This window comes from Saccopteryx leptura, chromosome 4 (genome assembly GCF_036850995.1).
Source record: "Saccopteryx leptura isolate mSacLep1 chromosome 4, mSacLep1_pri_phased_curated, whole genome shotgun sequence".
In the NCBI taxonomy this organism is placed as follows: domain Eukaryota; kingdom Metazoa; phylum Chordata; class Mammalia; order Chiroptera; family Emballonuridae; genus Saccopteryx; species Saccopteryx leptura.
The window spans coordinates 49,408,973-49,424,844 of record NC_089506.1 but is presented as its reverse complement, the minus strand read 5'-3'; the positions used below and the strand labels follow the sequence as shown (position 1 = coordinate 49,424,844).

General features: G+C 37.0%; 1 protein-coding gene across 1 annotated transcript in view; it reads left to right on the top strand.

The window, feature by feature from the left end:
* Positions 1-15,872, top strand: part of UBAC2 (UBA domain containing 2) — a 242,298-nt gene that overhangs the window by 140,485 nt on the left and 85,941 nt on the right. Inside the window, exons 5-6 of the mRNA XM_066380618.1 lie at positions 3,909-4,032; positions 7,890-7,937. Of these exons, the coding sequence (XP_066236715.1) occupies positions 3,909-4,032; positions 7,890-7,937 (172 nt within the window). The remainder of the gene's footprint in view (positions 1-3,908; positions 4,033-7,889; positions 7,938-15,872) is intronic.

Genomic DNA, 15,872 nt, shown 5'->3' with positions numbered 1-15,872 from the left:
GTGAGTATATAGTAGGTAATAAACATTAGTGGAAGAATGAATTGTTTATAACCTGTTTTTCTCTTTTCTGTACTTTAGCTTCATATGCTTAAGCCAGACAGGGTTTCTAGAAGTTACCTATTCACAATATGAAAAAGGTCAAATTGAATTCATTGTTTACAGTATAAAGAACAGATGTTGTTATAAAATAAGGAAAAGAGAAAAACTGGTCAATGACTAATAACATTGTGTGAAGTCTCTGTGTATAGAAATAGCAATGGAAAATTTCTACAAAAGAACCTATATAACCATGGTCTGAAATGTGTGCTTTTGTATGATGGGTGTATGTGGTCGGGTATTTAGTCATCATTTAAAACAACACAGTGATTAATAACGTCTAAGGAATTTTAAAACTTCTATTGGTATATAAGAATGAACTATGGTCATTAGAATTCCTATTGGTATTTGTTTAGTTTACATTGAAATATAACTTCAACAAGAACTCTGCTTGAGATTTTTTAATATAACATCACTATTTAAATTTTATTGCTAAATGTAAATGAAGAATTTCTATAACTTAAATACCTTAAAGAACGTCTTCTATGGTGAGAGAGCTCAAGTGCAACCAAAATAGAGGTTTTTTATTATTACCAAGAGACCAACTCGCCATGTTTGGATATATACTCTATGTGAAACCATATATTCAGAATAATAAAACAAGGAAAGGGTTTTTTTGTGTTTTTTTTTACCACAAAAGGCAAATTCTGCTGTGTGGTTTTACGATTTTAAAGAGAAATTCATTTATTCAGAAAATATTTATTGAGCAACTACTCCGTGTCAGGCACGATTCTAGATAATGGGAATAAAGCAGCGAACGGAACTGACAAACTCCTGCCTTCATGGAGCTTCCATGGTAGTCAGCAAGACAGATGGTGAACAAGTCCCGGAGCAGAGCGGCCAGGTATAGATGCTATAGGGAAAGTGGAGCGGAGCATGCTGAGTGGGGATGGGGCTCTGAGGTGTGGCAGGGGCTTCAGTCTGGAATGGGGTGGTCAAAGAGGGCTTTTCTGAGAAGGTGCTATTTGAGTAAAGACCTGAGGGTGGAAGGGATAAGTGATGTACATGTCTGTGTGAAAACAGCCAGGAGAGGGGGAGGAGCAGGTACATATACCCTGGGCACCACTTACCTACTCTTACTCCACCCTGGTCCAGTGGGACTGGATCAGCCAGAGACGGGGTAGTAGAAGATCAGGTCTGCGGTACAGATGCAGGCCTTGTTGATCTTTGTAATGACTTTTACTTGAGGGTGGGGAATCATTGTAGGGTTTTAAGCCCAGGAGCTGCTAACTTAAACTTTTTAATGAAAAGAAGGCATAGCTGCTTAGTCAACTGTGTTTGGGTTTAGATGGTTTGAATTGGGAAATAAAAATGGTTCTCTTGTGTAGTGTTGAGAGTGACAGTTTAAATAAGTCTCAGTTTATTAAAATTGCTTTGTTAATTTTTTTATCGAACAAATAATTATGTATAAGGATATGTGTTAGGCACTAGCAGGATATAACGCTAAATAGAACATGGTGCTTTCTCACAGAATTAATAATGTAATGGTAGATTTAAAAAAATAACTCTTTATAGGTAAAACGTCGATCATACAACTAACTGTTCGAGAATAAGGATTATCTCGTTGTCCTTATTTGATGAGCTTCTGTGCCATGGCAAGCACTGTGCCAGATGCCGAGAGGACCAAGGGGATGCATTTCTTCCCCTGCATTGCAGTGCTCAGTCTAGGAGGAGGACCAGATGAGTGAGGCATTCATGACTGCTCCACTGTGCTGTCTACTTACTTCTGCTGCCCTGTCACTGTCACCCTCCTGCCAGGACTGCGAGAGGCTGCATCTTACGTATCTTTATGTCTTCAGATTATGACCCAGTATCTAGCACTTGGGTGTTTACTGGTTGGGGTTTTCCCTATTCTAGCATTTGCTATATTGTTGTAGATGCCAGTTGATGCTGCTGCCTGCCATTAATCACATCTGCAGTGTACATTTGTTTTTAATATTAGAATTGAGAGGATAGTGAATGATTTCTTTTAATAACACGATCTCTATCAATGATGGGAAAACACTCAAGAGGCCAAGAGGGCCCTGTGTTTCTACAGAAAGGGTAGTGAGAACATTTCTTTGTGGAAGTAAAGAATATTTCTTGCATTTGCTTGTAGTGGACCCTGACCAAGGCCAATTCCATCTACTTCTCCCTGCCCCTGCAGGGAACATGATCACCTGCGAGTCCAGACCACAGACGTGAGGCCCTCCTCCAGAAATAACCTACCGTCTCTCTTGGAAGCTGGAGGAGCCTAGGCAGGAGGCTCAGTAGAATGGCAACAGTCTTGGGAGTCAAATCTGACTTACACCTGCCATTTTGCCAGTCATGTGACCTTAATCAAATCATTTGATCTCTGTGCTTTAGTTTCCTCAGAATAAAACATGATATAACATGAAAAAGAAAAGAAATAGTTCTTTGTGCTCATGCCATTGCCATTCACCCTCCCCCTCCCCACAATTAAAAAATTAAAAAAATAGCTGAGTAATTAAGTGTTTAATGGAGAATGGGTGCAAGTGTCTACTTGTTTGTGTTGTCTGTTTAGCCCTTGGAAAGTGTGGATTTGCGATTCTGGAGCTAAGTCCTCGAGGTCGACGACTGCTTTTTACTCATAGATATAGATGGAGCTCCTGTACATGGCTTACTGCCTCTCAGAGTGCCCAGGTGATTCATTGAAACAGTAAAACTGAGGTGGCATTGGGCACAAAGAAGAGAGCTACTAACCACCAAGAGGAACTGGAGAAATCACTGAGAAGAGTTGTGCTCTGTTGTACAAGACAAGTTTTCTTAGCAGGGAAGTGGAAAGGACGTTTGGGCTGAAAGAATAGCCTGTGTCAGTGAGTAGTCCAAAGGACCTAAGGTGCCCAGGGAGCAGCGTGGGCTGGGATGAGAGCAGAAAGGCCAGTTAGGGGACAAGAGGACTGCAGTTGTAGGAAACCGCACTGATAGGAAAAAATTGGAAGAGGTTGCTATTTCATGCTAATATTTAAATTTTCTGTTTGGATACTGGCAGCCTGTGGAAGGAAGGGTTCTAAACAGGGTGTGAAATGATCAGAGTTGTGTTTTGGGAAGAGAATACTGTTAACAATGTTATAAGATGGATTAGAGAGAAGACTTTAAGTCTTAATGACTTGGAACTTTTGGATATGTCCAGTTGAGGGTATCAGATTGAGTTTCATAACCCAGGGGAGGGGCCAGGAGACAGTGTGGGACTCACTTCATTTTCTTAATTCTAGCTATAGAAGGCATTCAGTTATACAGGAGAGACTGAAGCAAGAAGAAAAGATCATATGGAACCTTGGCGAGGTAGAGTAGTGGTAGGAGAAATCGTAGGGAGACCAGCGAGGAACAGGGTTTAAGACAAAATGAGGGAGGAATGTGAGAAAGAGAGGGCAGGAGTGGTAAGTGGTGTCAAGTGCTGTGGCGGTTCATGGGCAGAGTCTGAGATGAGGCTTTTGGACTTGACCATGATGCATTGTTTGTTGCTTTTGGTTTGTCTAGTCTCTTTCATTAAATTTTAAGTCATTCATGGGAGGAATTATAGCACCAACTTTACATTTTCTCATAATGCCTGACAATTAATTAGTAGTTGCTAAACCACTTCTGTGCAATAGTGTTGGAGTAGTTGGCAAGAGTTAGATTTTAAAAAACGTTATATACAAGTACAAAGTATTTCTGACATGATGCATATATAGAAAGCAAATTAGGTATCTAAGATCATGCTTTCAGACTGAAATAAAATTAGAAGCAGTGATACATCAAATATCATTTGCCATTGGTATTTTTAAACTGAGTACTATACTATAGTGATTTTTCTTTATTTGTTTGCATAGCCTGGCACCTGTGTTTGCTCTGTTTGTACCATTTTACTGCTCCATACCAAGAGTCCAAGTGGCACATATTCTGGGCCCGTTGTCCATCACAAACAAGACATTGATTTATATATTGGGACTACAGGTACAGTATGCATTTTTATGTTCACTTTCTTAAAACCAGATCTATTTTTTTTCCTTTGGTCTTTTTCTCATTTGATCTCCTTAAAAACAATATTTTTTCCCCATAAGTTTGGCTTCATGATCTATATCAAATGTTCAAAGGAAGTGTTACACAATGAGAACATCAAGGTATATAAGGTACTAGAATACTTTCATAGTCTTTCAAATCTGATAAGAGCTTTCACTGTAATTTGTATCAGTGGAAAATATTTTAATTTCATTGTACAAATGCATATAAGTACTTTTTAAAAATCATAGTATGAAGTGGAAACAAATGAGAAGAGTCAAAAGGTGGAAAATGGAAAAATCACTGTCAAAATTAATTTATTGAGTACAGTGTCACAAGTAAAGCTCTGAAGAAGCTTTACCAGCCCGAGCTTTGGAGTTTGCTAGAAGTGCTATCAACTGTATAACTTCTCCGTTGCATAGGCATGATAGCAATGTCACCGTCCGCTAAATCAGTGGTCCCCAAACCCCGGGCCATGGACCGGTACTGGTCTGTGGGCCATTTGGTACCGGTCCGCAGAGAAAGAATAAATAACTTATATTATTTCCGTTTTATTTATATTTAAGTCTGAACGATGTTTTATTTTTTAAAAATGACCAGATTCCCTCTGTTACATCTGTCTAAGACTCACTATTGACGCTTGTCTCGTAAGTTCGACAATTATATTTAAAAATACCACAGTTTTCACGCTGGTCGCATAATTTTATTTTGTGCATTTATCTGTCCCACCCTAAAGGCTGGTTCATGAAAATATTTTCTGACATTAAACCGGTCCGTGGCCCAAGAAAGGTTGGGGACCACTGCACTAAATGGTTTGCTATGAATACCATTAAGGTACTTATTATTTGAGTTAAATTGAAAAAAAGCTGTTTTCACCAATATTCAGTAAATATTGATCGCCGTCTTCTGGGTGCCAAGCCCACTGGTAGATAAGATGTTTAGTTGTCACTTTTCTTTCACTCTCACAGCTTTTGATGTAAAACTTTTAATCTGCTATTTCCTTTGGTGTAATGTGTAGCTTGGCCTTTTGCTTCACTGTTCATACTCATAACATTCCTTATCCCACACATATCAAACCGGATACTAGTGTCTCTGTAAAGTGCCCTTTTTCCTCCCCTTTTAACCTTTAGCATTTCCTTTAACTTCTTTAGTCTGCTGTCATGTGTTATCAATGCTCATCTGGGGTGGCTATTTTTTAAATCACTTTTACAACTGTTTCTCATGAAATCTGTTTATTATTCTCATCTCTAACCTACATAGCATTACAGTCTCCTTATCTTTCCTAATATTCATATGTAATAGCCCATTTCTGTGGTTTATTCTTATTACTAGGATTTGCTGTGACTTTTTTTTTTAAAGATGTTATAACAGAAGGCAGAAAGCAGTGGTATAAGAGAACCCTGGACTTGAGGCAGGAAACTCAAGTTCTAGTTCTAACATAGCATTCAATAGCTTATGACTTGGGTCAAGTTATAGAAGTTTCATGTTGACTCTGTGGTTCCTCCCAACTCTAATGTTATACACCATCTTTGAGTGTGAAAACCATTGTCTTATTAATTGTGGAGTAGGATTTCAGTGGAGCACTGTGTAAAATCTTTGGAGCCATGTGGACTTGGTTTAATGACTTGTTCTGATAATTTGCTTTGTCTGTCACCTTTTCTGAGCCTCCATTTTTCCATCTGTAAAGCAGGAATAATATCTGTCTTACCAGGTCATTTGAAAAATTAAAGAAAATAGTATTGGGTGTTTAGAGTAATCTGAACAGATAATAGGAACTAGTTCATTGGTTCTTATTATCAATTAATCTTTTATCGCTCCATAGCTACTACCATTGTTGTTCTGAGATTGTGAATTTTTGTTGTTGTTGTTGTTTTGTTTTTTGGTGAGATAGAAGCTGTTACCAGAAAGTAGAGGTTTGAGATGCCTTACTGGTTTTTTAATAAACTCTAAAGTCCTTAGCATGTATGGCATGCATGGTTCTTTTGCCTCTCCAGTGTCAACTCCCACTCCTCCCCACTTTTTGAGTGAGTATTAACCCCTTTTATTCTCAAAGCTTTTATTTCCCCTCTCTCTTCCTCCCTCCCCTCTAAACCTTTGCACATGTTCCTTTTCCTTTCTGTCTTCCACACAACAGCTTCTTGGGGCCACAGACATTTGATAAATGAATGAAAGAATGACTTTAATCTTTATCAGAAGATCAAAATGTTTGTGAAGAGTCATTTAAATATCAAATGGCTTGAGAGCCAGATATGTAATGGCATATACTAGGGATTGTGGAGGGTACAATGGAGTTGTGACACCTGTTGTCAAGGAGTCCAGCAGTAAGGAAAACACACACACTGTCCAACATGAGCAGACATAATTGGGGTCAAACATGCAATAAGATGAGGGGCTTAAGAGTCCAGAAGAAATAATTTTTTTACTGACAAAATTAATGATGTACTCATCTTTCTTGTGTAAGAGACATAGTAACATGGAGAGGTCATGAGCACAGGGCTATGGAGCCAGACTACTGCTCACAGTTCCACACCCACCAGCTCTTTGACCTTGAGCAAATGACTTAACCTTTCCATTTTCTCATGGGTAAAATAGAGTTAGTAATAGAATTTACTACATAGGGTAATTAGAAGGATTCAGTAAGTTTAATATATGAAAAGCATTAAGATCACAGCGTGGCCCATAATTAGTGCTGTAAAAGTGTTAGCTGTTTCATTATTATTTATATTTTTGGAAGAAAACTACAGAAAAATATTTTCTTTTAAGTAATCCTCATCCTTGTTATTGCCAGTCGTTTACAGTGAAGGAGAATTCATGCTAGATCAAAGGATTAAGTTTAGATTAAGAGATTAAATGTAAAGTTTCAAGCAACGTCCATTTCTACTTGAAATAGCAGTAGAGCAAAGTTTGACTGCCTTTTGCCTGTTTTGTCACCTCTTACCTTTGCATCTGTCTTCTTTCTGTGCATCTTTTTTTTTTCCTATGTATCCATGATAAATGTGTAGGACCCTGAGGTTTTCATCTGGCACAAAGTCTTCCTTCTTTCTGTAAGAGCCAAAGTACTTAAATTCCTGATCTAAATGTGAACAAACATTAGGCTACAAATCTTTCCTTTCTTGCAGGAACATTTGAGATGTCTTGACTTTTTTAAAACCCTGAGCACAACACTTGGATGTTAATGATTTGGAAAGTAAAGGGAGAGATTTAATGATACTTAATTCTAATGACTTTTGCTGTTGATTAACATTGATATCATCACTTCATCTACTCTTCCTTGGAGGAACTGGAATGAGAATATTAGCTGTTAAACAGTAGCATTGAATATGGACCTCTATGCTTGCAAAGGTCTTTCCATCTAAATTTAGAGTAGCAGTAATGAGAAATTAAAATGAGAGAATTATATAGACTAATATCACGTGCCATTACTTAACATCAAGTATTGGATAGTGACTGGACATTTTTTATGTTGTTAGTTCTAATCATTTATATGTGGTATTTTACTTTGTTTAACTGAACTAATATATACTTGTAAATAAGAATACATGTGAATTTTACTTACATTGGAGTGGGCCAGGTTCAACCAATTCATTTTAGGCTGTGAAGGGTGGAGGTATTGGTTAAAAAAAAAAGAAAAGTTAATGTATTATTTTCTTTTTATGTTGCAGAATTGATATTTATTAATTTCATATTTGTTTATACTATGATATATGAGTAATCTTTAACATATATGGTTATGATTATAGTTACATAAAACTTAGTATGCTGTGACTGGCAGTTGAATCTCATTTTTAATTGCCTTTTTTTTTCTTTCACAGCTTTTCACCTCTGGTTCCTACATCTGGATTATAGCCATAAGTGGACTTGTAAGTGTGATTCTTTCCTCTGCCTATTCCCTCTTTATCTGAAGAAACTTTAGGAAAAATGTCATATTAAATTATGGGTCATATTCAGTTGTCTCCTGACATTTTTTTAACCATGTTAGGTCCTGTCTCAATGCTACTTTCTTAGTGATTAAAATGGGCTAGTTACATGGATAATTGAGATGAAAGGCCCATTTGTCTTAGTTTTCAAGGTAATTTGGATGAAAGTTTTAGCTAGTTTTCTTATTTGTCATTTTAAAATTATATTAGTAGTTGAACTGATAGTAGGAAAAAATGGCAGAGAAAGAAAATGAAGAAGTTGGGTTGCTAAAAATAATGAAAGGTATTTTGCTTGTTTTGTAAAGAGACATTGTCATGCAAGGGAAAAAAATGAGGCTGAGTGGAAAGTCAGGTGGATTGGAACTGACAAAAGACTCATTGGGGTATGTGGTCAGGGAAGGGAGAAGTGAGTTTAGTCTGAGGAGTTGGGTTGTGTCCTTGCTCTTTGTGCTAGAATGTCTTCATCTCACCCATCCCAATGCTGCTCTATATCATTTAGTTTTTTTAAATATGCATTTGTCTTAAAGTTTACTTACAAGGTATTTAAAAAGCTATCTAGAACATGCAGTTGAACTTTATTTTTCATCCATGACAAATCTGAACTTTTTAAATTTATATAAACATAAGTTTATAACTAGTATATATGGAATATAGTTTTAATTTCTTTTCTGGAAAAGACTAAGAAAATTACAGAATGGATTCATAGTAATATGTAAACATCAAAGAGACCTTTGGAAAGAACTATGCATTCTACTGTAGCCATTTTAATTTTAAGTAGTTATCACTGAAACTTGTTTTCCGGGGAATGTTATTTTGGGCTACTGTGTTATTAATTTAAGCCCACTCACTTCTTCCTTTATGCTATCTATATTATTTCTTTTATATTTCTTCTTTTCATATACAATTTAATCCTTCATTCCCCGCAGCTTCCAGCCAAAAGGCTGGGGATTGAAGTCACTTTGTTTCTCGTCCCTAAGTACTTTCTCAGATACCTGATTTGCTTCAGGACCACAGTACTGAATGAACGCCACTGTGAAGTCCTTAAACCATCTGAGCCACCTGGTATTCTTAAGACTTGTGGTGACCTTAGACACAGCCAGGGTCAGATTAAGTCTATGGAACACAGTTGCCAGGCTCTCTCTAATCTCATTCCCTCTTAAAGGACAGCTTGATTGTCAGCTGTTTAACCAGCCTGCCAAAAATAGCTTATTGCTTTTATCATTAGAGCAACCTGAGAATTTACTGTTTCCTTCATGATACATTTTGTGTCTCTTCGCAGTGATGTTCTCAAGTCTTCTTTTGGATATTTTCCTAAAACATTTAAGAATTTACAAAACACCTTACTATATGCTATTTCATTGTGTTAATTTACTATTGATGGATTTGCTCTCATTATGCAAATGCTTCTTTAATAACTCATTATGTGACATTGTTTTAAGACATCTCTTTTTTTCTTCTTTATTCTGTTTACAGACTCCTGATTTTAAATTAAGAGCTTGCTATTACCTCAGATAATTTCATTTTGTGACATTCAGTGCTCAAGAATTGGCAGTTGCATTTTTTTCATCTCTTTGTAATCTCTTTAAAATCTAAAATATGTATGTTGTGATCACTATCTTTTTCAGTACACATGATTAACAGGTAGTAAGGTGCTTGTTTTAATTTTTCTTAATAAGAAGTTTAACCAATTTTTAACATAAAGTTCCCTTGTTTCAGAAGAGTGAACAGAATAACACAGTATTTGCAATATAATTCCCAGATAAATTTAGCATTTAAATAATCATACTATTAACAAACACCCTGAGCCAATTACAGTAATTAATTCAGCCAGTGTTATTGACTTTCTGCCATGAACACAAATCTAATAATTCTTCATATCAGCCTTATTCATTATTCTACCATAATTAAATAATATGTTTACTTAAAATTTTTAATATCAGTGAAAAATCATACCCAGTTTTCCTTCATGATATACCATAAGTATTGGTGCTTGTTTTGAACTTAAATGAATATTTTATTTCTGATATTTTTTAGAAAACCACATTTTATTATGAAGTATTTAATATTTAATATAATATGCTATACTTTAGATAAGGATAATTACTAAGGATATTAAAATTATTTGTGCATATTTGGCTTTCACACCACTGACTATAGGATCGAAGTCTGAGATTCATGAAACCACAGCTTGTCCCAGATGTCTCTTGCTCACATGACTTCTTCTCTCCCCATATGTATCAAGTGACTTCCCTTTTTTTGGTTTTTATGTTAAATAAGATACTAAAAAGAAAATAAAATTCTTATTACCAAAAAGAAAATGCACAGATGGTGGTATTCAGTGTTTTGGGAGAATGTTAGAAAAACCTGTTGATGAAACTTCACCTTTCAGCATTAAAACCAATAATAATTCTCCTAACATTCCATATGTGTTAAGTAATTTTATTTCAATCTGGCAATAATGTGTTGTTGTTTTTTTAAGAGAAAGAGGTTTTTTTCTTCTTTTTTTAAAGGACATTTGTGTAAAACATAAGTCATGTGTTATCTGCTGTCATAGAAACCCAAATCTTTACTCATGTTTTCTGGAAAGCTGCCAACTTGAATTGCGCTTATTTAGTTATTGGTGGATTATTTGGGTTAGGCTAGTTTTTCTCTCTGCGTGTATCACTCATTCTTGCACATAAATGTTTCTGAATATATAACTGTAAACTTTCCTGGTCCTGCCCAGGTGGCTCAGTGGATAAAGCATCGTCCCAGCGCACCAAGGTCATGGGTTCAATTGTGGTGGGTTTGATCCCCCTGTCGGCATGAATGAAAAGGAATCAATGAGTTCATAACTAGGCGGAACAATGAGTTGATGCTTCTCTTTCTCTCTTTCCCTTACCCTCTTCTTTTCTTTCCTTCCTCCCTCTCTCAAATCAATAGGAATTTTTTTTTTTTTTTTTAGTATCCCACTGATTAAAAGAGGAGGAGGCCGATGAATTATATCAGTATAGTATTTTACTAGGTGGGATCTCACACTCTGTCTTCGGTGGTCTCACAGAAAGGAATGAGGACTAAATTTTTTTCCTGGTCTGGGGGGTGTGAGAAATAGTGTCCAGCTCACCAGGAGCAATAAATATTTTGTCCAGGAAGCTGTCACTCTTCAAACTGCCTTTCCTTTCTGGAAAGGAGAAAGGGCATTTAGTTTTGCTTAGAGACTACTTTGAGATTATTCACATGTATCATTGATAACATGTGTTTATATTGTACTGTTTTTTATTTTGTATTTCTCCCTTGGCAATTCTGGTTTTTAATACCAACATTTAATATTTAAAATACTATCTGTTTTCATGAAAGTTTGCAGAATTATCATTGGAAAGCTTGGCTGTCGATGCTATGTGAAATATTTCAGTTTAAGCAAGAAATTTAAAAATGCTAGTATACATCTCTTATTCTCACCATGATGTTCAACTGTTCCTCTCATTGTTTTCGGTAAGACACCTTCAAAAATTGAGGTACTCAACATTTCAATGTCACTAATCTTGTTACACATTAATACTTTTTTTCTTTGAGAAACTATTTCTTACTTATTGAACTTTATGTAAGTTCTTTTTGTGGTTCTTCAGTGAGACTTTGGGCCATCCATATCTCTGCACTTCTTCATTTTCTACCGTTATATGAATCATGGTTGTGAGTCATTACCACTGGGTTGTACCCTGATTCTCAAAAGCTGAAGCCTGAGCTGATTCTGCCATGATTAAAATAGAAAGAGCCTACGTTTGCCGATTTTCTCTTTTTACAATTGCACATTTCTCATCATTTGGTTCTCTTACAAGCTGTTTGGGAGCAAATTAACAAAGAGGCCAATATTTCTCAGACTTCAGACTTCTCCCTTTCAACATAGCCCTTTTCATTCTGCTCATTTCCTGTGCTTATTATCTGTTTTGTACAACATTTCACACTTTTATTTTCTTGTGATCAAACTTAGTGTGAAAAAAATCCCTCTTACCAAAAGATTAGGAACATAGATTAACACCAGATTATTTTGGATTTTGAATGTGGTCTGACTGACTTTGTATTTTTTTCTGTAGGCAGTGGAGACCTTTAAAGCTTTATAAACAAAAAACTTCATTGTGGTGCAAGAAATGGAGTCCTATTTGGGTTTGTAAGTCAGAGAAAAGGGGAAGGGAAAGATGAGCAATCTTGGAGTCAGAATGGTTCATTTGTGAGCTGTGATTTGCCTTTTCAGCCCTCCGCAATAGATTGAAAGACAAAAACCCCAATAAACAAACAAACATTGTCCTGTGGTATCTGTAAAAGAAAAAATATTGAACAGAACCTTATGTTGATTGGCCTTTCAAGTCATGGTATAGCATTAAAGGAAAAGTTGATGGACTAGCATAATCTACTGTGGAAATCTAAACTACTTTGGAGTAAGTCTTGGAGCTCTGACCTGCTTTCCCGGGTGAATGAGAATGGACTGTTTGGTCCTCTCTGCCTTCCCATGCTTTCCATGTCTTCTCTTCATGATTCCTTTTCTTTTGTTACTTATTCTTTCTTCGCTTAAATTTATTCTCTGTATTCACCAAGCGGGGGTGGTGTACAGTGTAGCAGGTCAGATAACGCACCTGATGCCCAAGGTTTTCGGCTGAATTTTAGAGACAGATTATTTTCTAGCAGGTCATCGAAAATGAGGACAGAAGCTGCAGAAGGAAGTCAAGGCTGTTTAGAATTGTGAGGTTGGTTGGGTTTGTGAAAGGACCAAGAATAAAGTTGAAGATGACATTAGAAGTCATTCATATTTTGAGGTCGTTTTCACCTTATCACTAAAATAGTATTTATAATGTCAATACTAAATCGAATGCTTATCAGTTCATTATATCCCTTCCTCATATTGAATTATTCAGATGTTCTGTCTACCTCGCTCTTCTCTTCTTCTTTATACTCCCTTCCCCTGTCCTGACCCCAAATAGCCTAAACCTACTGAGAGAAACCTTCTGTCCTCTGCCTTGTGGAAGCAATTGCAACTCAGTCCAGGGCTGACAAGAAACATTGTATTAGACAGGGGTTACAAAGGAAGGGAGTAACTAGAAGACTTGGATTTTTAAATGTTCAATGCAGAATAAATGAAGTTATGCCAGAGTCTTGATAAAACTGTCACAGAAGTGCCTTATAAAATATAACTATAAACACTATTACTGCAACTTACCTTGCCTGTAGGCAAAAACCTAGCCTCCTTTTTTTTTTTTTTTTTAATAAATTTTTATTAATGTTAATGGGATGACATTAATAATTCAGGGTACATATATTCAAAGAAAACATGTCTAGGTTATCTTCTCATTAAATTATGTTGCATACCCCTCGCCCAGAGTCAGATTGTCCTCTGTCACCCTCTATCTAGTTTTCTCTGTGCCCCTCCCCCTCCCCCTAAATCTCTCCCTCCCTCCCTCCTGCGTCCTCCCTCCCCCCACCCCTGGTAACCACCACACTCTTGTCCATGTCTCTTAGTCTTGTTTTTATATTCCACCAATGTATGGAATCATGTAGTTCTTGTTTTTTTCTGATTTACTTATTTCACTCCGTATAATGTTATCAAGATCCCACCATTTTGCTATAAATGATCTAATGTCATCATTTCTTATGGCTGAGTAGTATTCCATAGTGTATATGTGCCACATCTTCTTTATCCAATCTTCTATTGAAGGGCTTTTTGGTTGTTTCCATGTCTTGGCCACTGTGAACAGTGCTGCTATGAACATGGGGCTACATGTGTCTTTACGTATCAATGATTCTGAGGTTTTGGGATATATACCCAGTAGAGGGATTGCTGGGTCATAAGGTAGTTCTATTTGCAGTTTTTTGAGGAACCACCATACTTTCCTCCATAGTGGTTGTACTACTTTACATTCCCACCAACAGTGTATGAGGGTTCCTTTTTCTCCACAGCCTCTCCAACATTTGCTATTACCCGTCTTGTTGATCATAGCTAATCTAACAGGGGTGAGGTGGTATCTCATTGTAGTCTTGATCTGCATTTCTCTAATAACTAATGAAGCTGAGCATCTTTTCATATATCTGTTGGCCATTTGTATTTCTTCCTGGGAGAAGTGTCTGTTCATGTCCTCTTCCCATTTTTTTATTGGATTGTTTGTTTGTTTGTTGTTGAGTTTTATGAGTTCTTTGTAAATTTTGGATATTAGGCCCTTATCTGAGCTGTCGTTTGAAAATATCAGTTCCCATTTAGTTGGCTGTCTGTTTATTTTGATATCAGTTTCTCTTGCTGAGCAAAAACTTTTAATTCTGATGTAGTCCCATTCATTTATCTTTGCCTTCACTTCTCTTGCCATTGGAGTCAAGTTCATAAAATGTTCTTTAAAACCCAGATCCATGAGTTTAGTACCTATGTCTTCTTCTATGTACTTTATTGTTTCAGATCTTATATTTATAGCCTCCTTTTTAATCATATCAAAATTTGGCCTTCTTGTGTACCCCTCTCACCCCTGTGTACCAAATAATTTAGTGACACTGAATGTTTTACTGTCCCAGAACATCCTGTCCTATATCAGGATTATGTACCTTGATGCAATCGTGTTCTTTAACAAGCACACAGCACTTACTACATACCAAGCACTTGTAGTAGATTATATTACACTGGGGAACCGTTTTTTTGTTTGTTTGTTTTTTCATTTTCTGTTGCATGAGGTTTTAGAACTGTTTCTATATATTTCTGCATCACTGATTCCAAATCTGAAATCCGTTTTTTGGTGCATGCTCTAGTTTTTATGCAATTTTAATTTCTTTTTGTTACAGTTAATGGCATGCATTGGTTTTTAAATTGGAGTTAAAAGGCAACGACTCTTGGATTGAACATGACTACAAGGCAATTAATGTTTTACAAACGTCAGTTTTATATAATTGTAGTAGTTGTTGTTTTTTTTTGTATTTTTCTAAAGCTGGAAACGGGGAGAGACAGTCAGACAGACTCCCGCATGCACCCGACCGGGATCCACCCGGCACGCCCACCAGGGGCGACGCTCTGCCCCTCCGGGGCGTTGCTCTGCCACGACCAGAGCCACTCCAGCGCCTGGGGCAGAGGCCAAGGAGCCATCCCCAGCGCCCGGGCCATCCCTGCTCCAATGGAACCTCGGCTGCGGGAGGGGAAGAGAGAGACAGAGAGGAAGGAGGGGGGGGGTGGAGAAGCAAATGGGTGCCTCTCCCATGTGCCCTGGCCGGGAATCGAACCCAGGTCCCCTGCATGCCAGGCCAACGCTCCACCGCTGAGCCAACCGGCCAGTGCCTGTAGTTGTTTTTAAATGTAAAAAATTATTATCTAATAAAAACACCTTCTTATTGTTTTAAGATTGAATCATGGCTTCTCTGAGTAGGCATAAATGTAATAGTCCTGACACCTTCTGTTATATATGTGGCTGTTATATACTTCAACGTCAGAGGCGCAATATTTCATCATTTGTGACATATGCATATATTGCCTATTTTCAAGTTCCCCTTGACGATCAAGACAAGAATTGGGCTCCTCATATTGTGTGTCATAATTGTGAGGAAATGCTTCGTGACTGGACAAAAGGAAAACATAAAGGAATGCCTTTTGGTATTCCCATGGTTTGGTGTGAACCTAAGGACCACAGCAGTGACTGTTATTTCTGTCTGATCCATACAAAGGGCATTGGCAAAAAAAAAAAAGGCATATGATCGTATATCCTAATATTCCTTCAACAATACGACCTATCCCACACTCTGAGACACTCCCGGTTCCAGTTTTCAATGGTTTTATTTCTTCTAAGGATGAAGAAAGTGAACATGGTGATCAAATGTATTTTCATAAGATGCATGAGAAAATGGTTGTAGAATCTGAAGTGTCTTCTTCTGATGCCAAGCAGT